The sequence below is a fragment of the Marmota monax genome, unplaced genomic scaffold (assembly GCF_021218885.2).
Source record: "Marmota monax isolate L192 unplaced genomic scaffold, Marmota_monax_Labrador192_F-V1.1 WCK01_AAM20220418_F8-fsc00012, whole genome shotgun sequence".
NCBI classification, from domain to species: domain Eukaryota; kingdom Metazoa; phylum Chordata; class Mammalia; order Rodentia; family Sciuridae; genus Marmota; species Marmota monax.
Genome location: NW_026695227.1, coordinates 33609500 through 33630582, shown reverse-complemented (window position 1 = coordinate 33630582; position 21083 = coordinate 33609500). Strand labels below are relative to the sequence as shown.

General features: G+C 38.2%; 1 protein-coding gene across 5 annotated transcripts in view; it reads right to left on the bottom strand.

The window, feature by feature from the left end:
• Eif4b (eukaryotic translation initiation factor 4B) overlaps positions 1-18504 on the bottom strand; it is a 28893-nt gene extending 10389 nt beyond the window's left edge. For 4 of the 5 annotated variants that reach the window (XM_058576355.1, XM_058576356.1, XM_058576358.1 and 1 more), the window contains exons 1-6: positions 17983-18124; positions 9891-10028; positions 8390-8598; positions 7775-7891; positions 4623-4677; positions 3733-3867 (exon numbers count right to left, since the gene is read on the bottom strand). In XM_058576355.1, the coding sequence (XP_058432338.1) occupies positions 3733-3867; positions 4623-4677; positions 7775-7891; positions 8390-8598; positions 9891-10028; positions 17983-18109 (781 nt within the window). In that variant the 5' untranslated portion in view covers positions 18110-18124. Of the gene's footprint in view, positions 1-3732; positions 3868-4622; positions 4678-7774; positions 7892-8389; positions 8599-9890; positions 10029-17982; positions 18125-18355 lie in introns of those variants that run through there. The other variant, XM_046435931.2, reaches the window with a different exon arrangement.
• Between the last annotated feature and the right edge of the window lie 2579 nt (positions 18505-21083).

Here is a 21083-nt window from a genome sequence, read left to right as displayed (position 1 = left end):
ACTATTATTAGTAAGAAGAAAATCTGAACAATCATATCCTATAAAATCATTCATTGGAAGACTAAAGACTAATCCTTATCAGTAAATCCATTTAATTTCAAATGCCACTATAAACTGATATACCTAGTATCCATCCTAAGACATTTAAATTATAAATCTAGAAAAAACATTTTCAAACCTTTAAGTGGAACGAACTTTTTAGTTGATGTGCCTTTTTTGGTATTAAAGAATGCTATGAATATGCTAAGATGTCTTATGGCACACTGGACTCAACGATGATGCATACATTTCTAGTAGCATTTTCCCCTAAAATTTTGTCTAGCATAGTAAACCCCCCCTTTGATATATTAAAATAATCCTGGTGAAATCAATGTGACATAAACCTTCCCTGACTTCACTCCACTATGGTAACTTTTAGTGAAACCTCGGTGACTGATTAAGTTACAAAATGTTCAAGTCCCCCCCACACACCACCACCACCAAAAATGGGATCTTAGGTCATGCTCACTAATGCAAAACCCAAGGTAGTGTAACAGAAATAATATCATTAAAATAGATGTGGCTTACATATAAGCATTTCTGCTTATATTATGCATTCAGAAGCTTTTAAAAATTTTTGAGTGCTAATGGTTATGGTAAAACTAGGCTGAGTTCCATTTATAAACACCTTATTACAGGACAGTTACATGACCCTACACTTGTGATCCATGTCAGAGAATTAGATTTTTCTTAATTTTGCTAGGTTAACACTTTTTTTTGGTGGTGGCGGTGAGATGTAAAAATGTCTACATATCCATTAATAAATTTCCAAAAAGTTAAAAAAGGGGTATTTACCCCTGCTCCCCACCCCCAAGCGCAATGATCTACACCTGTAATTTCAGGTACTTGGAAAGCTGAGACTGGAAGATTGCAAGTCTGAAACCATGTCTGGGAGGGAGGGGTATAGCAGTGAGGAAAAAAAAGTACACAACATTAGCAAAATACAGTTGGAATTTTCCATGCTTTTATACCAAAGATCCAAAGACTTGTTTTAAAAAGTCTAGCAGGGGAAAACATACAAACCATAAATCTGAAAGGCAAACAGTGATAAAAGTATGACATGTAACTGTTAAAAAACTGATATTTTAAGTAACGGAAACTAATAGAATATTGTTTTCTACAGCCAAAATGGCAAAATGGTAAAGTTTAGGGATGTAAGTCAATTCCTGCACTGCTGATCACTGTTTAAAACAATAGTGCACTGGGAAAGTTATTTTGCAGTTATGCATAACAGATTTAAAACCAAGGCTCTCTGGGACAAATCAATTTCTAAAAAACTGATTTATAATAAAGATACACATACAAGAATATTCACTGCAGTACTGTTTACAGCAGTAAAATGTGAAGCAAATAAGCTATAAATCAAGTAAGTTCTAAGACTCCATCTAAATTATCTATTAAAACAATCACATTTACTAAATGTATTCAAGACACATTTGATAAAAAGTATGCTATAAACTGTACTTTATATACATGCATACACATTCTTATTAGTATTAGAAGCCCCTGCCCCCGGAAATGGAAATTTGTTAGTCTCTTATTTTAGAAGAGCTGGGATCAAACCCAGGGCCTCATGCATGCTAAGCAAGCTCTTCACCATTAAGCCAGACACCCAACCCCAGAAATCTATATAAGGAATGTAGTAGCTGTAGTGGCAGACTGGGAAGTAGAAGTCAAGGATAAAAGGGGTAGTTCACTATTTGGCTCCAGCTGTCTGATATCAGACCTTCCAGTTTTCTTTTGTGCAGGTGATACAGATATCTTACTTATGTCATCACTGCCTTTTAAATAATGATTTCTTTCTAGAAACACATCATTTTTTTTTCTATGTGACGAGACATAACATTCCCTGGTATTTTAAAACTTTGAGAAAATCGAAGGAAAGCTAATGTTAATAAAAATGAAGCACATTTGGGCTAGGGGTAGAGCTCAGTTGGTAGAATGCCTACCTTGCATGCACAAGGCCCTGGGTTCAATCCCCAGCACACACCACACACACACACAAAATGAAGCACATTAGATGGGTGTGGTAATACTAGCAGCTGGGAGGCTGAGGCAGGATGATGGCAAGGTTGAGGCCAGCCTCAGCAACTAAGTGAGGTCCTAAGCAACTTAGCAAGACCCTGCCTCAAAATAAAAAAAAATAAATAAAAAGGATTGGGGATGTGGCTCAGTGGTTAAGTGCCCTGGGGTTCACTAAAACTCCCTCGCGAAAGAAATGAAACACATTAGTATGCTGTTGAGATTCTGTAGTTAACATTTTCCCCCCCTTGGCCTAATATATCAGATAGGAACCTTTGCCCTTTAGGTGTCATCTGGGACTTCTAACTCATGTTAATTAAAAGCTGACTTTGGGGCAGCTTTGAGTAACAACAGCATACTCACTTTCTTATTATCCATCCAACTTGCTTTAAATTCCCTTAAGGTGTCAGGGGAGAAAATAGTCATGTTCCTTGACTCAAAACAGGACCCTTGGTTCATCTGCTTTTTCTTTCAAGAGCCATTTCTTTCTATTATCAATAGAATGTCCTGCATAATGCTGAAGAGAAGTGTAGTTTTCCCCAAGGCTTTGTTGGTTATATACACTAGATGATAAAGTCAGATTATAAACTTCTTTTTGACTTGTCATTCCTTCCTCCTCCTTCGACATCCTTTTTTAATATTTATTTTTTAGTTGTAGTTGAGCACAATACCTTTATTTTTTTATTTTTCTGTGGTGTTGAGGATTGAACCCAGGGCCCTGCACGCGCTAGGCGAGTGCTCTACCAATGAACCACAACCCTAGCCCTCCTTCTATAACTTATTAATAAAAACTTCCCTCTAAAAGGAATTATTGTGATCCCAATCTCATTTGATACAGACTTCAACAAATTTCACGCAACACTTAAATGCTTGTGAATTTGCTCATATTTCTTTTTATTTAAAATAGTTCAAATATTAAAAAAGGCAATTATTGCCTCAAATGCACAAGGCCCTGGGTTCAATCCCCATCATCACCAAAACAAAAAAATAAAAAAATAAAAGGGCTGGCTATATATAACTTAGTAGTAAAGAATCCTGGGTTCAATCCGTAGTACAAAATAAAGTAATATACTACAAATTTAACAGTATCCCTAACCCCTATCTATAATCATGAGGGTAGTTACATTACCATGTAAATTTTTATAATTTTACAATGTATTAGTATTAACATTACACATTACTCTTTTCAGATTTTTATACATACGTGTTTTCTTCCCTCAGTGTAACAGATTTAAAATTCTATTCTTGTTGTTATAATGTTAGGTGATAAAGCATTCCATTACTTTCCAAACATTATAAACAGCATTAATTTTTTAATTAATAATCATATAATTATCCCCATTAAGGTTTCAGGCAGTCTATGAAAATGACATTCTTTTAATTATTTGTTTGATGTAGTAAGGCAGTTGATGCTCGCAGGAAAGTTCTTCACATAGCCACCTTGCTCAACTCTTACTTGGCTTCACTAGCTTATCTGTTGTGTTTCTTCATGAAAGTGAATTCTCCTTTTGTATCTACCAATTCTTCTTGGCTCAGTGGTGAGCGCTTGCCTAGCATATATGAGGCACTGGGTTTGATCCTCAGCACCACATAAAAATAAATAAATTACTAAGTATTGTGTCCATGTACAACTAAAAAACTATTAAAAAACGAACAAAAAACCAAACTTACTGTCACCAAAGCTGTCATCACCTCTTCTAGGTGGATAGTCATCAAAGCTGTCTGTGGCAGGTCGGGCTCTCCAGTCTGTGTCTGTTTTGTCAGAATCCCGATTTCTATCTCGGCCAAAAGAACGATCATCCCTATCTATAGATACAGTAAAAACAAAAAACCACAAGATACCTCATAAAGACATTCTCACTGTTTCTCACACAGCCAAACACCATTATAATAATCCCTCTTTTATATCACACTGTCATCATTAAGTTCCCCAGGCCCCGTAAGAGTACTTTCCAACGTAACCAGGTCATTCTTTTCCTCACATTATTTCTACTGGTTGAATGCTTCTCTCTCTCATAGTCTGTGTAGGCCAGGAGTTCCTGAAACATACATGAATGAGGTCCCTCTTGTGCTCAATATACTGCTAGATAGCTAATCTATTTCTTATATAGATTTTTTTAATTTAAATATTTATTTCTTAGTTTTCGGCGGACATAACATCTTTGTTTGTATGTGGTGCTGAGGATCGAACCCGGGCCGCAAGCATGCCAGGCGAGCTTGAGCCACATCCCCAGCCCCTTCTTATATAGATTTAATGTCCATTTAAATCTGTCAGGGCTTCTCAATTTCAACACTATACTAACATTTTGGATTGAATAATTACTGGATGTGGAAGGGCTGTCCTACATATTATAGATCAATCCCTGGATTCTACTTATTAGATACCAACAGCACTCCCTTCAGTTGTAACACAAAATGCCTTCAAACATATTGTTAAGTCCCATATGGAACAAAACTGATTGAGAACTATGACTCAGATTCAGATAGGCTCACCACTATTTCTATTCTGCTTTGTCATTCTTGGACCACTACCAAACAGCAAGTTCTACCAGTTTTCTTACCTTTATCCTGTGCTTGATCAGCAACATCCACTCGAATTCTCCTGTTACCTAGAGACTGAGAGCATAGGACCATATTAACCAACCTTTCGCCCCATTATGCACAAATCCCATTTGAGTGACCTTGAACGTCTGGGCATAGCGGAAGCACTAGGGGGAGGAAGATAAAGGAAAAACACTGTAATCTAGCCAACACTCCTAATTTGTTGGCTAAAGAAGCCTTTATAAAGACTTGAAAACTGAATAACCTCTTAAAAGTCACAAAATTTAAATTGGCCCTAAATGAATATCAAGCCAATTATTTTACTTCTTTTACAAAACCAAAATTTACAGAACAGAATTAACTTTTGAATTATCAAAGGCAATCTATCAAGCATAATGAATTAGAAATAATTCTCATTTAGTTAAATAAAATGCATATTTGATGTCAAAGCAATTATTTATTCAAAACTACATAAAGCAAAACTGCATAAAGTGTTCTTGGGTTCTTTCACGCAGTATTGCCTTCAGATAAATCAGTTCCTCCAGGAACTATAATATCCCTCCTACATCATTATTTAACTGCTTTGAGCCCAATTAATTCTACTGTTGATTTTTCCTCATTTCATAGTAGAATCAATAGATGAAGGATAACAATGACTTTTAATAACACCCCAAATTATGTAAAATACCACTATGATGAAATCCCTAAATAATAAAGTAACTCCTAAGCTGAAACATAATAATATTTTAATAGTTAATCCAACCAACTTTAGACAGTAACAACCATGGTATTCTTTTACTTTTGAGGTACTGGGGATTGAACCCAGAGATGCTTTACCACTGAACTATTATCCCCAGTCCACTGTATTTTTTATTTTGAGACAGAGTATTGCTAAGTGGCCTTGGCTGGCCTCAAACTTCCCACCCTCCTGCCTCAGTCTCCAAAGTTGCCGGGCATGTACCACTGCACCCAGCTGGTATTTTCTCATTTGGACTATTAGGCAATGTTAATGAAATCTGAAAATGATCCAGGAAGAAAAAACTCTGGAGCAACCTTAGCTCTTCATATGTATTAAATAATTTTTTATCCCTCTTTGATACTGACCTTCAGATTACCATGATGGTATTCAACATTAAGAGAGTAAATGTATTGTAACAGGCATTTATTTCAATCATGTCTAATGTCAGGTCTGAACTAGAGAATTATGGCTCAGGAAATTGCCTTTCTAAGAAAAATTGACAGGTTCCTTTGTTTCTGTAGTCAAAAGGGAACAAAAAACCATTCCCCCCCTTCCTAAATACAAATGTCTTGGGTCTCCAGGTAGGAAAACACTTCTGAGCTATGTTAAAAGACAGAAGGAATGTCAGATACAGTGGTGCACACCTGTAATCCCAGCAATTTAGGAGGTTGAGACAGGAGGATGGCAAGTTTGAGGCTAGCTACAGCAATTTAGAGAGGCCCCAAGCAACTCTGCAACTTCTTACTGAGACCATGCATTAAAATTTATTTTATTTTTGGGGGACCCAGGGATTGAACACAGGGGCATTTAACCACTGAGTACAACCCCAGACCTTTTTTATGTTTTATTTAGTGATGTGTTCTCACTAAGTTGCTTAGGGCCTCACTAAGTTGTTGAGGCTGGCTTTGAATTCATAATCCTCCTGCCTCAGCCTCACAAGCTGCTGGGATTACAGGTATGTTCTACTGTGTCTGGCCCTGTCTTAAAATTTATAAAAGGGCTGGGACTGTAGCTCAGTGATAAAGTTAGGTTCAAGCCCCAGTTTAAAACAAAAACAAACAAACAAACAACAACAAAAAACTCGGCCAAGTGTAAGGACTTAATGTTGACTGTCTTTCCAGAAAACATTTCTAGGAACATACATTACCAATGACACTCTAGTAAGAAATGTTTCCAATCCTCTTTAATTACCAAAAAACATCATTACAATACTCTAAAAAATCAGACAGTGCTATGTGAATGTGTATGTGTTGCTGGGGATCAAAACAGGAACCGTGTGCATGCTAGACAAGTGCTCTACTACTGAGCTATACAATCTCAGACCTGAGATAATGCCTTTTATAAGATCTGAGGCAATACATTTGAGTTAATCAATTTAGCTTTTTAAAATATATTTTTTTAAGTTGTAGATGGGCACAATACCTTTATTTTTTTAAATATTTTTATTAGTTATTGATGGATCTTTATTTATATGTGGTGCTGAGAATTGAACCCAGTGCCTCACACGATAGGCAAGCACTCTACCACTCAGTTACAACTCCAGCCCCATCAGTATAGATTTTTTTTTAATATTTATTTTTTAGTTATAGTTGGACACAATACCTTTATTTCACTTATTTTTATGTGATGCTGAGGATCGAACCCATATCTCGCACATGCAAAGCGATTGGTCTACTGCTGAGCCAGAACCCCAGCCCCGCCATCAATGTAGATTTTAATGGATACTTAGTGTGTTGAGTTTCTGCCAATTTTACATGTTAAGTACCTCCTTGAATTATATGAATCACTATACTTGCTGAAGTGTGACTTGCTAGATGTCGAATGTTATGGTATTTTGGGTTCTTCTTTGTGGATATTATGGGAATCTCTGAAATAGCTGTATATCCAAACTAAAAAGTATCAGTTTGATCTGGGCCTGTACTCTTTTTTTTTTTTTTTGAAGGGGGGGTACTGGGGATTGAACTTAGGGGCACTCAACCATTGAGCCACACCCTGAGCCCTTAGAGACAGGGTCTCATCAAGTTGCCTAGCACCTTGATGTTGCTGAGGCTAGCTTTAAACCCTTCTGTCTCAGCCTGGACCAAATACTCTTTTTTTTTTTACATCTTAATTTGTTTGTTTTTATGTGGTGCTCAGGACCAAACCCAGTGCCTCACATGTCCTAGGCCAAGTGCTCTACTACTGAGCTACAATCCTAGCCCTGGGCCTGTACTCTAAATCCTAGGGATTTTTACTTTGCAGGCAGGAGGACTGCAAATTCAAGGCTGGCCCAGGCAACAAATTTTTTTTAAAAAAGACTGAGGGTGTAGCTCTGTGGTAGAGGCCCTGAGTTTAATACTGCAAACAAAAATAAAAACAAAAGCAAACAAACCCATTTGATAAATATGAGATTTGTGAGCTCCCATCCCAAACCCCTACCCTTAATTTCTTTACCTCTTCATTGAGACTCAGGGCACTGAGCAGGGAATCCAGGTCCTCAAACTCAGCATAGCCAAAACCTTTCAACCTCTCTGGATTGCTGGGTTCACGTGGTAAACGCACTGCACTGATCTGTATGTGTAAAACAGAAGTATTTTGGGGACCACATAAGCCTCATTGTACACACAATAAATTTATCTGAAGAATACACAAGAACCTTTATCTTTCTTCAGGAGGAAAATGAGTGTAGATAAACAGAAAAGACATGGCCTATTACATTTTTTTGAATTCTGAACCATATGAATTATCTTCCTCAAACAAACAAACAAAAAAAACAAAACCAAAAAACCACACCTAAAATGTTTTCAGTGTATTCCTTTTATCTCTGACTTTGCTTCCTTCTGTTATTTTTATAATTTTCTAAATTAAGAGCAACTGCCCTTCCATAGTTAATTTTAGTCACTACCTTCAACATCTAGTTTCAGACAGTAATTTGTTTAAGGCCACGGATGGTAAAATAGCAGTTTGGATTCAAACCTGGGTCTCTTTCAGCCCAAATGTAATTAACCACTACTGACAACTCTTACACTTTGACTATTACTTTGAACAGTCTAAAATGTTTATACATACATTTAATCCTCTAAAGAATTCCTTAATGGAGTCTTCTGTCACATCATAGGGCAGGTTCCCTAGAAAAGCAGTGTAGGGTGGCGATTTGGGAAGACGGCTCCGGTCAATATTGGGTTCCCGAGCAGCCCGTGGAGCAGTGGGAAGGATGGAACGGTCAATTGGAGGTGCCCTGTACACATCATCATCATTACTATGCCAAGTGGTTGAAACTAGGATAGAAAAGCCAATAAAAGAAATTAGAGAAAAACACCCTTACTACCACCCTAGAACAAGAGGATCCATGCTAAGTGGTAAGTATTAAAAATACAGAATCAGAAAACAAACAGCCCAAAGGAGGTGGGGACTTAGTAATGAAAATACTTTAAGAGGTTTCTGAAATGTTAGAATCAACTCATTACTTACCATCTTAAACCTTCCCCCGTACAGCCCTGTCCATAAAATTTAATTCAAACATCAACACTTAGGGAATGTACAATTTATGTGAAATTTCCTGTTTTTACTATGAAAATAGGCCATAAAAGGAAAAAAAAATGTTATTTTGGTCTGCAGTAAAGTTTAGGAAACAATGGTGAGAAGCTAGGGGCATAGCTCAGTGAGAGAGCTTAATATGCACCAGATCCTGTTTTTTTTTTTTTTTTTTAAAGGACTGTTCTTCTTTTTAATACATTTATTTCACTCATTCAATTTTTATGTGGTGCTGGTGTGTGTAAGACGAGCACTCTACCGCTGAGCAACAACCCCAGGCCCGAGGTCCTGGGTTTTGATGCTAAGCATCACAAAAAAACTCTTCCTATGTGTTTCTGGTTACCCCCTGAAAGCAGAGTTGAGAGTTTGACCAAATGATACACCAGAGACTCTTCTGTTCTCCACCATAACTACTGTTACGATTCCTTTCCCTCAGACCACTTTCATCTCAAATTCATTCTAATAACTTCTAGGACTAGTAGTCCTCAGTTCTGAGTATAGAGAACTTACAGGTCATACTGCAACATCACTTTTTGAGGACACCATAAAATTTTAGATCTGAAAGGAAACGATAATCTGGCTAGGTGCGGAGGCATACATCAGTAATCCTGCTACCTGGGAACTGAGGAAAGATGATTCCAAGTTTGAGGCCAGACTGGGCAACTTAGCTCAAAACAAAGCAAAAATAAAATAAAAAGGGCTAGGATGTAGCCAGAGGTAGAACACAGTTCAATTCCCAGTAAACCACCCCGCAATCTAGTCCTTATTTTTTAAAGGAAAACAATGAGGCCTTAAAACTCAAAAAAGTTTGTCAATGCTAGAGCTAGGGCTAGCAAGAAGCTCTCTTGATTTTCCATGTCCACTTTATTTCTTGCCACAGAGCTGTTCAACTGGAGGCAACGTAATTAAGATTTCAAGTTCTTCAAAGTAAGACCCTTCCACGTTACAAATGATGCAAATAGTTATGGAATAGGTTTTGTTTAGAAGATACTGAAATTCCAAACATGACAACAAACAAACAAACCAAAAAAATTACCATCTCCTTCCAGGTCGTCTGTTTCATCAGCCCAGCTGACTGGTTTGGGGACATAGGTGCTTCCTCCACCAGTCCCCCCATCCTCAGCCAGAAAGTCTGTTAGGGAGATAGTCTTCCCCTTCTTATTCTTCTTTTTTGCTGTTTTAAAAAGGCAAGGAAAAGATTGCGCATGACTACTCAGGTATTTTACAGAGCTGTATAATGCAATATTGTTATATATACTGATAAAGCAAGCAACATAAAGGCTGATCAAAGGATTAGATTATGGCACTTATGTGAAGAAATACTGTGCAGATATAAATATGCAGAAAGCATAATAGAAGAATTCAACAGTAAGTGAAAAACTTTGCAGGATACATATTACGTGAAAGTACACATTTATGCACGGCAAAGGGAAGAATGTCCAACACTCTTCTCAAGGCAGTATGACCAGTAGGGGGACCTTTACTTTCTGTTACATTTGCTCAAAATTAACATTTGAGATTGTGTGTATGGTGCTAGAATGGAACCCATCCTCACAACAAGCTAGGCAAGTGCTCTATTGCTGAGCTATGCTCTCAGTTTTAAGATTTTTAAGTGTAGCAACTACTTCTATTTAAAATAGGTTACATTTATTGCAGCTTGGATACAAAGATAAACAAGACACATCCCTACACCATAACACAGCCTGTATGACACTTTTAAGGATTGTTGAATACCTATAAAATAACTATGTAAGGGAGGAATCTTAACTTCCAATTTATAGAGAAGGAATGTAAGTCTCAGAGAGGTTGAACTATCCTAAAGTAAGAGATACTAGATGGCAGAGCTATAATCAAAGCCCAGGTTTGTTTATTTTTTCCCTACCAAACTCAGGGTTCTTCCTATTGTACCATAGGGATCCTAGCCTCAAAGAAGCTTATTATTAATTTAATGACAGGTTATCATAACCAGAGTAAAATGCTGCACTGTCATTTGTAAGCGTTTAAATATTTAAAACTCATACACTAAACCTCTCATCCCTGTAGGAATTTATTTTTCCTTACCTTAACAATGCATATTAAGATGAAATATGACATTAAAAGGAAAATATAAAACCCTAACAAGCAACATATTAAAAAAATTTTTTGTGTGTTTATAAAATATTTAGTCTACTAAAGGCTCTACTTAGTTGTCTGACCCTGGCTCTCTATCCTCAGAACTCTGAGGTGGCACAATCAACTGCTAATTCAGAAGGACAGAAAGGACCAAATGAAATTCTAGAACGGTCCAACAGCAGTCACTACATTAAGAAAAAAGCAAGTACCTTTGTTGTAACAAACAACAACTTCATGGCTTTTATAATCATGAATTCTTTCTCCATAATCTAATTCTTTTCTTATTTTCAGCCAAGACATACATACCACTTGCTTAACTGAAGGTACTCTCTTACTTGGTATCTGTCTTTTAAAGTTCCAGTGCCAGAAAAAAAAAAAAAAAAGGGGTGATCTGTCTGCAATGAACATTACAGACAGCCTTCTGTATTATAATAAGAATGTGAGGTATTATAATCTCAGTGTGCAAATCAAATCAACTTGGCAGCAATAATATAAAAGGTGGCCATAAAATGTGAAGTTTCCATATTTCTCATATAATTTAACACTAATCTAGCTCCAAAAGTAAGATTAACCAGCTCCAAAGTATCCTTTATGATCAACCAGACCATAGCTATTCTATTCTAGTTATAAACCTATTCTACTACTTCACAAGAAAGTAGTTATGCAGAAGTTGGGTCTTATTGCACTGATACTGCTGCAGCTCATAAGCAAAGATCTAGAAGCAATTTAATAAGCTAATATGAACAAGAATAAGGTAAAATACTTACCATGCACAGGCTTATTTTAGTCATTTTCATATTCTTTAAATATATAACAACAAATCCCACCATTTTGTACAACTATATAATTTATCAATAAAAATATGAAAAAACAAAAGTGTCTGGGAAAGTATGATGCCTGCCAGAGACCCTTACCCTCATGTGGCTTAATTTAGTATCATCAGCCAATATCCAGTCCTGCTATCAAAATAAAACAGAACTGGTGGTCAGTACATTAATGAGGTCAAGTTCGAAGAATCTGAGCAAGGTAACTATCCCCTTTTCTCCTTGCTTGGTATTATATATCTTACAGCAAAACAGCATACTCTGGAATTAACCTGCCCTTTGGTCTGACTTGGCTTAAACCAATTTTGTAGCTCAGTTTCAACTCCTAACGCCCTCTTTGGACAGACAAAAATCTCACACTCTTCATATATATATTTAGTTGTTGATGTATTAATTGTATTAATTAATTTATGTGTGGTGTTGAGAATTGAACCCAGTGCCTCACACATAACAGGTAACTGCTCTACCACTAAGTCACAACCCCAGCCCTCACACTCTTATTTTAATGTTATTTGATATTTCAAAATAAATTAGCATGAGAAAACATACTAAACCACTGTTAATTTCAAAATGTCTTTCCAAATAGAACATATCCCTTCCCTATCACCTTTCATGTCCTATGGCTGAGAAATCACTGCGGAATGAGGTCTTCAAGACAGGCTAAAATTCCCTTGTAAGAGCTCTTACTTAAATCTAGCAGCAAAATCGACTCAGTCAAAATATAAACAGATTTAAAAGAAATAGCCCTTAAAAAGCATAATTAATAAACCTAAAGTAGGTGCCAGTGTTTGTGCAACTCCATTTTATTCAAAGAATTAAGAAAAGATGTTACCTAAAATCTCCTTGCCCTTGGCTCCTCCAATACCTAGGCCCACACACGTTTAGGATTCCATCAGTGTTCTCTTCCGCATTCTAAGTATTGTTAAGGCTCCAGGTATAGCAATCCTTTGCCACAATGACAGAATTCACCCAATTCTTTTTATCTGCCCTCAAATCAAGTACCAATTGAGGTCAAATCCATATGAACCAAGGGTTGAAGGTAGGAGAGGGGAGTGTACATGACCATGCATTTCAAGCTTTTTACAAACCTATTTAAGGTTAAGTATAAGCTCTTAGAAATAACACATTTTCCGAAACTGTTTTTAAGTCTAGAAGTCATTAAACAAAAAATATTTGTAGTCTTAATAGGCCTTTAAAAAACAACAACAAAAGGTTATATAATCAGCTCAACTCTTAAGTCAAGATTTCTCTTCTCTTAATTCAAAAACTGACACTTAAGACTGGGCTACTTTTTGCTACTGGGGGGCCATCCTGTGCATTGTAGGATGTTTAGAAGTATCTTTGCCTTTTACTCATTAGCCAGTAGCAAATCCCACTACCCTTATCCTGAAAATTTCTCCAGATGCTGCCAAATGTTCAAGGGGTGGGGGATGACAAAACAGTCCCTTGGTTGGAGAGGCAACTGTTTTAAGTAAATGTTCCCACTTCAATATTGAAAGGACAAATGAAAAGAAAATGTTAGTACTACATAAGGTATACCAGCAGGAAAATGACTGTAATAAAATGAGTCCCCAGGACTGTCAAGCTGGAGCTTGTATAAAATGCTTCCTTATTTTACTCCCCAAAGTTTTTTCCTATTTCCACACTACTGTATTGATAATAAAAGCACCAAATGACATATTTTGGGAATGATAAAAATCTAGACTGGCTGCTGGGTCTTTATTTTCAAACAAAAGACACCTTAAAATACTATAAGCAATAAAACTTAATTGTAAAATGCAGCCCTATTTCTGCATCATTATCTCTAGTATGGAAAATGTGTATAGCCTGCAACATTCAGATGACGCTTCATCAAAAATTACTTTCTTGGTGGTGCTACTGCGGATTGAACCCAGAGGTGCTTTACCACTGGGATATACTACCAGCCTCTTTTATTTCTTAATTTTGAAACAAGGTTTCACTAAGTTGCTGAGGCTGGTTTTAAATCTGTAATTTATCACATGCAGCTCCCAAACTCTATTCTACTTTTTCTTTGGATTTATTTGCTCTGAATATTTGGTACAAATGGTATCATATCATTATAAATAGTGCTGCTATGAACATTCTTGTACAACTTTTTGGTGACATACTCTGACTTCTTTATTCTTTAGATTACTTAGTTACCAAAACCTCCAGAAAGGTTAAAACCCAGTTAAAGGGTAAGGTCTAAAATTACATGTAATTTTTGTCAGGCGTGGTAGTGTATGCCTGTAATCCCAGTGATTTGGGAAACTAAGGAAGGAGGATTTCAAGTTTATGGCCAGCTGGGGCAACTTAGCAAGACCCTGTCACAAAATAAAAAAAAGTCGAGGATAGAACTCAGTATAGAGCACTCCTGGGTTCAATCCCCAGTAGTACAACAGTGGCTGGGAAGGGGGAAATGACTGCTAACCAGTACAGTTTGTTTGCAGGGTAATGAAAATGCCACCAAACCCTACACTTTAAAAGACTAAATTTTAGCTGTGTGGGGTCGTGTAATCCTATTGATTGGGATGCTGAGGCAGGAGGATCACAGCAATTTAGTAAGGCCTCAAGTAGAAAAGCAACCCAAGTTTGAGTCCTAGTACCAATACACAATTTTTTTACAGTACATGAATATCTGAATACAGCTGTTATTAAAACGAGTCCTGTTAATTTCTCTAAAATTAAAAACTATTTTAATAATTACCATGTTTCCTTAAACAAAAATCATAGAACAGAAATGCAATGAATTTACCCAAATAATAGAGTGCTCAGAATTAAACCAATTATACTTTATAAGGCTCAGTCATAAAAGTTTCAAATGACACAATATCATGTTGAGAGGTCTCACTTTTACTGCACTGTATATTTTAGCAGAGTAGAGTGTAAAGACTAAGCCAGAACTAATAAGTTCCATCTCCTCCTGTGTTCATGACCTCTCTTCTGTGTCCAATTTCTTCATCTTGACATATGAGAATACCCTATTGCTTTTTTCTTGCCTCTCCAGGGACACTTAAGAGCTATAAAATTATAAGTTTCTTGCTTTGGGCATTTCTCTATTAGGATCTTAGCAGTATCTCAAATCTCATAAACCTAAGAAACTGACTTTTGAGTGTGTACTCATAAATAAGCATTTGTATTGCCTTTAAAACAACAATAAAAAAATACATATGGCTTGTGAATTATACCCCAAAGTTGTTATTAAAAGAGTGGGTGTGTATATATCTTTTTTCCACTGATATATCTTAGGAATACTGTTTTACTTTAATTGATGGTATTTCTATTTGTATTTCAAATTTTTAAAAAATATTTATTTTTTAGTTGTAGTTGGACACAATGCCTTTATTTATTTTTATGTAGTGCTGAGGATGAATTCAGGGCTTCACACGTGCTAGGCAAACGCTCTACCACTGAGCCACAACCCCAGCCCTGTATTTCAATTTTCACAAGGAGTTTTAGTTTTGGCTTTCTGAACCAAAGTATCCTATTCTCAGAATAAATACATGGTAGAGGATGAGATTTGATTTGTGAAGAGCATACAATGACAACCCTTGAAACCATTTTTTTTTTAAAACTAGGAAGGCCAACACTATAACATGAAAACAACCTCTAACCACCCCATAAAAAAAATCACACAAAATAGCATTCTATAGTGTTATGCAAATGAAGGGCCTAACATGGATTACATACACTGTTTACAGTTTTAAAGCATGTTAAATGTTAACCTGTATCAAACATCCTTATTGGTAAAGGGAGGGGAGATAAAACTTTACAGGTGAGGAAACTCTGACTCAGGAGGTTAGTGGGTCTAACAACTTGACTAAAATAGTGACAAAGAAAATTTAAGGAGCCAGCTACATGTAGCATACCTGTAATCCTAGCGACCCAGGAGGCTGAGACCCTGCCTCCAAAAAAAAAAAAAAGGGGGGGGGGTGGGGTGGGGGTGGAAAGGGCTTGGGGGATAAATGCTCTAGCTTAGTGGTAGAGCATCTCTGCATTCCATCTCCAGTAGTGAAAGAAAAAAACGAAAGCTGGGCAAGGTGGTGGACACCTAGCATTTGAGTGACTGAGGCAGAAGGATGGCAAGTTCAAAGTCAGCTTCAGTAATTTTAGTGAGGCCTGGAAGCAACTTAAAGAGACCCCATCTCAAAATAAAAAAAGGGTTGGGGATGTGACTCAGTGGTTAAGTACCTCTGGGTTCAATCCCAGGTACAAAAAAAAAAAAAGAAGAAGAAGAAATTTTAAGACTGAAAACATGCACTCCCCCACCCCAAACAGGGGAACTATACCACAGAGCTACATTCCCACCCCTTTTTATTTCACATTTTGACTAAGGTGTGCATGCTTGTCTAGAACTTGCAATTCTCCTGCCTTAGTCTCTCAAACTGTTGGGATTGCAGGGGTGCATCACTGTGTCCATCTAAACTCTCACATTTTAATTATTCTCAGATAACAGTTCTGAGATACTTTCAGTTATTGAAAGTCAATAATAGGTTCATACTGAAAACTGGTATTGCTGAAAATAGTTTTTTTGGTCTCAATGAACAGTGAAAGAGACTTATGAGCCAGGTGTGGTGGTGCAGGTCTATAATCCTAGCTACTCCAAAGGTTGAAGCAGGAGGATGGAATTAGAGGCTGGCCTGGGCAACTTAGCAAGACCCCATCTCAAAATAAAATAAGGACTGGTGGTAAAACCCAGTGGCAGAGCATTTGCCTAGCATGCAGAGGCCCTGGGTTCAATCCCCCAGTACCATGAACAAAAACAAGAAAACAAAGTCAATGTCATAGGAAAAGACAGACAGGGTAAAGAAATTTGATAAAAATTTCAGTCTCTGAAGCATGGACAAAGATGTAACCTTGTGCTTAGCCACAAGTACAAGCTAAAAACATTTACTGAACAGAATTAAAAGAGTTGAGGGTTTCTGAAATTTGGATACATAAGAACAAGAAGCAAATCTCTAGCCAGTCTGGATTTGGCTAACAGGGTTAAACTAAGGACACAGATTGCTGTCATGTTTTCCACCTCTAAAAATTCCAGACTATGGAGAATGGAAATCTAGACTTTTCATTAAATTGATATTAAACTGTCAAGGTGGTAAATTTAGGACAAAGTACTTTACAAAATGATTAACTTAAAATATAAACATTTTTGGTGAATTTCGGATGATGCTTTTGGGTAGCAAATAAAACTTAGGATGACACATTGGTACTTCCAAGTTGGAGAGGAAGAATAAGGAGTCTAAAATTTTAACCTTGTTCTGACACCTGCAAACTGTGCGACCTTGAATAAATCTTTCATTTTCCTCAGCTGGGAGATACCATTTCCTCATAAGACAATCGAACGAGACAACAAACATACAAATGCTTGGTTAATTAAATAGTATACCAAAATGTTATGTTCAAAAGCACCTCAAATCCGTCAACATTTTCCAAAGGATACCATAATCCTTAGCTCCCTTGTAATAATATAGAAGATAAATTCCTGGTTGAGAAATGAGTTGTCTAGAGACAGCAATTTAAAACACGTTTTTCAGAGTGTACAGTCAGGCCAGGGAAAATAAATTATATTCCTAAAACTAAAATTAATGTCATAGCATGTTACAAAGGCCCACTACTATTCTCTTAAGTTTATTACAAATGCAAGTAAACTTGCACTACAGTGATATACCCCACCCCCGGCAAATAATTCAACCAAAATGGAAGCTCCTTACGAACAGGAACCTGATTTTGCCCACCACTCCCAAAACCTGGCATATAGTTTGATTTCACTAAATGTTGTGCTGATAAAACGAAGCAAGAAAAGACGATAGAGGGAAATCTAGGTGCCCACTCTAGCTTCCTCTTCTCCAACACGTGGGCGCAGCAAAGTGGATTCCTCAATCCTAATAGCTCCAACCTCCAAACCTAACACAAGTCCCCATGGAGGAGTATGGGGAAGGCACACTCTCTAATTGGAAGGACATAAAGAAGCCCAACACCGGCGAGTAAAAGCTCCCCATCTGGACTCCAGCTCATGCTTTTAAGGTGCGCCGTCTCCACTACCCACTGGCTTTCCTACCGCGCACGCGCAACACTGCCTTCCTCCGCCCCTCCACCGACTCGCGCTAGCGTTCTAACTGCCCCCCCATTCCCCAGCCCCCACTCCAGTCCGCAACGGCCTCGCGCCTCGGAGATCTAGTCTAATGTGCATACGTCCGCGCGCCAACCGCCTCCTTCCTTCCTCCACGCGGGCACAGTACTTCAGGACTACGAGAAGGCCTCGTGCCTCCCCCAGATTCCTTAAGCGCTCCCTCCTACAATTCAAGTCAGAGTCCACCATTAGTGCCTACTCCAACCTCGCGCAGACGGGGTGAAAAGGGTGTGAGGGGGGAGGGGACGGACACCTTCCCCTCCCCCCCAAACATCCCGAGGCGATAACCTAACACAGCCACGCCGCCAGCCTGCCGCAGCCCCCGATCCCGAAGGGAGCCGGTGCCACCTACTCCCCGACTCCAGGAATGAGTGGATCAGGCCCGGAGGGTGGTTTCAGAGCCCAGTCCTTGGCCGCGCTCGGCCGCTCACTCACCTGAGGCCGCCATGTTGGGAGAGGGAGAGAGAACGCAAAGGACCCGGATGAGGCAATCACGTGATTATAGCGGGCGCGTCGGGCTAGGAGACGCGAAACTAGGAGGGGGCGGGGAGGTAAGAACTGAGACAGGAGGCGGGGCGCCGCCGCTTTAGATTCGTAAAGCAGCGCGAGGAGGTGGCGCGGCGTCCGAATGGGAAGACATGTGCGACATGTGGCCAAAGGGGTGGGGCCTGAGCTGTCGCGAAACTCCTCACGCTTTACGTAGGGCTGCGCGTGGTTGCCGAGTCTAGTCTGAAGCTTGGGGTCTCGTGAAGTGTTCGCTTCCGGCTGGGGGCGTTCAGTGGAAAGGGCGGGGTTGGGTTTTTGATTCTATGGAATAGTGGCGGGCTGGAATCTAGAATGGATGTGCCACAATTGATTTTTCTGAACGGGAAAATTCTGAATTTCTTTTTAAGTTACTTTATGTAAAGGCAAAACGAGCCCAACGTACCGTGTAAAATGGTTTTAATTAGACGTGTTTAGAAGGAAAAAGAAGGTAATTGAACACGTAATTGTCGTAGGTTTTTACCTCCTTTAATCCTCCAGGTTTTTTGCTAGATTCAGAGCTGAGTGTTAGCCATGTTTCCTTTAGCTAATGTTCTATTTTATCATATATTGGTATTTCATTTAGTGAAGATTTTTGTTGAGCACTGGCCACGTGCCAGGCGTTAACAGACTCGTGGGCATAACAACAAAAGTGCCCCAGGGGAGGCTATATTCTAGTAAGGGAAAGGCAGTAAGCAACAAATAAACTATTGGAAATGATAACCACTCTGAAGGTAATTAATGGGGTGTAATAAAAGGTGGTTGAGTGCAACTTCGGATTGCCTGGTCATGGAAGGTCCCTGAGGAAAGAGAAAAAGAAAAATTAAGACAGATTTAAATTATAAACTGCCAACCCGGCATGGCAGTGCACACCGGTAATCCCAGTGAGTGGGGAAGCTGAGGCAGGAGGATTGCAATTTTGAGACCAGCTTTGGAAATTTAGCGAGACCCTGTCTTAAAATGAAAACAAAAAGGGCTGGGAATGTAGCTCAGTGGTAGAACGGCCCTGGGTTGAAGTTCCAGTACTGCAAAATAGATAGCTAACAAGCTGCCAGCCCTGGGACGCCTTCAAAAAGGAGCCTTAGGAGAAGACAACTGAGGATGCACAGCTGGATCAGAGACTCCAAAGCAGGAACATCTTTGCAAGACGAGGAATTTAAAAGCTTGTAGCTGGAGTATGGCCCCGGAGAGGAAATAAGAGGAAGTTTGATAGGTAGGGATTGGATCATATGGGGATTTGTAATACAGGTTTGGGAATTTGGATTTTATTCTAAGTGGTTTGGGAAAGCATGGAATGATTTTAAGCAGGGAAGTGTCATGATTTGAAGTAAAATTTTACAAAAGATTACTTAGTATCTTGATGCAAGTGGTAATTATATGAGTGCACTTATAGTAACAGTCAGTTAGATTGTATTTTTAAGATTTGTATACTTTAAGTCATTTTAATGAAAATAAAAAGTTTACTCCGGTTACTGAATAGTGAGTGAATTATACAGGTGTAATAATAGAAGATAAAGAACAGTTAAAAAGTTGTGCTAAGGTCACATGACTTTTCATGGGCTCCAGGCACTTTTGCCTAGATAACTAATTATCAAAGATAACTCCCAAGTTCTTATGAACACCTGAGTGGTGCTATTTACAAAGCCTGGGATGGAGCAAGTTGAAGAGGGTTTTATCCCTATTAAGTTTGAGATAACTGCTAGTCTAGTGCTGTCTGGCAGACTTAATGTGCTTATAAATCATCTAGAGAATTGGTTGAAACTCAGATTCCAATCCAGTAAGACTTGGGTGAGACCTGAGATTTCTGTATTTTTTTCTCATTTGGACCAATAAAATGGAATGCTACCCTGGAATTAAAAAGACAACTGCATTAAGAATTAAGTTAATTATCAGAGGCTGTAGTTTTCAGGAAGTTTAGAGAAAAGCTAAATAAGACAGGCATGTATGGGATAGGAAGAGATGTTCTGTTACTGTTGTACCTAAAATGTTCCAGTGTTTTGCCAAACATTTAATATACTAACTTACTTAGTCTTCACAGTGGCCCTACAATGTTGATATTATTGATCTTATTTTTAGTTAATGATCTTGAGACTTGAAACAGTAAGTTCTTGACCCAGGGTACATAGAAAGTGGCAGAGTTGCAGGCAAAGAGCTGTCAGGCCCAAGTTCTTTTTTATTTCACAGAGATGACTTTAAGAATAAAGAAAACTGTTAAAATTGCAAAATGAGTCTATGACAACCAGGTTGTATTATTTGTTCTGAAGAAATCCAGAGGAAATAAACTGTGTGGTACTTATCTGTTGCTATATAACAAGTTACTCCAAAACATTGGCATCAAACTACAGACAGTACTTTTTTTTTTTTAATATTTATTTTTTAGTTTTCAGTGGACACAACATCTTTGTTTGTATGTGGTGCTGAGGATCGAACCCGGGCCGCACGCATGCCAGGCGAGCGCGCTACCGCTTGAGCCACATCCCCAGCCCCAGACAGTACTTATTATATCATAATTTTTGAGGGTCAGAAATTGGTTATTGAAAATCACTTCCCAAGACTTGGTATTTGCAGTCTCTTATATCTGTATCTTCTCCATTTTCCTTAGCCTTCTAACCAGGCTTTCTTCTTACAGACAGACTTCCTT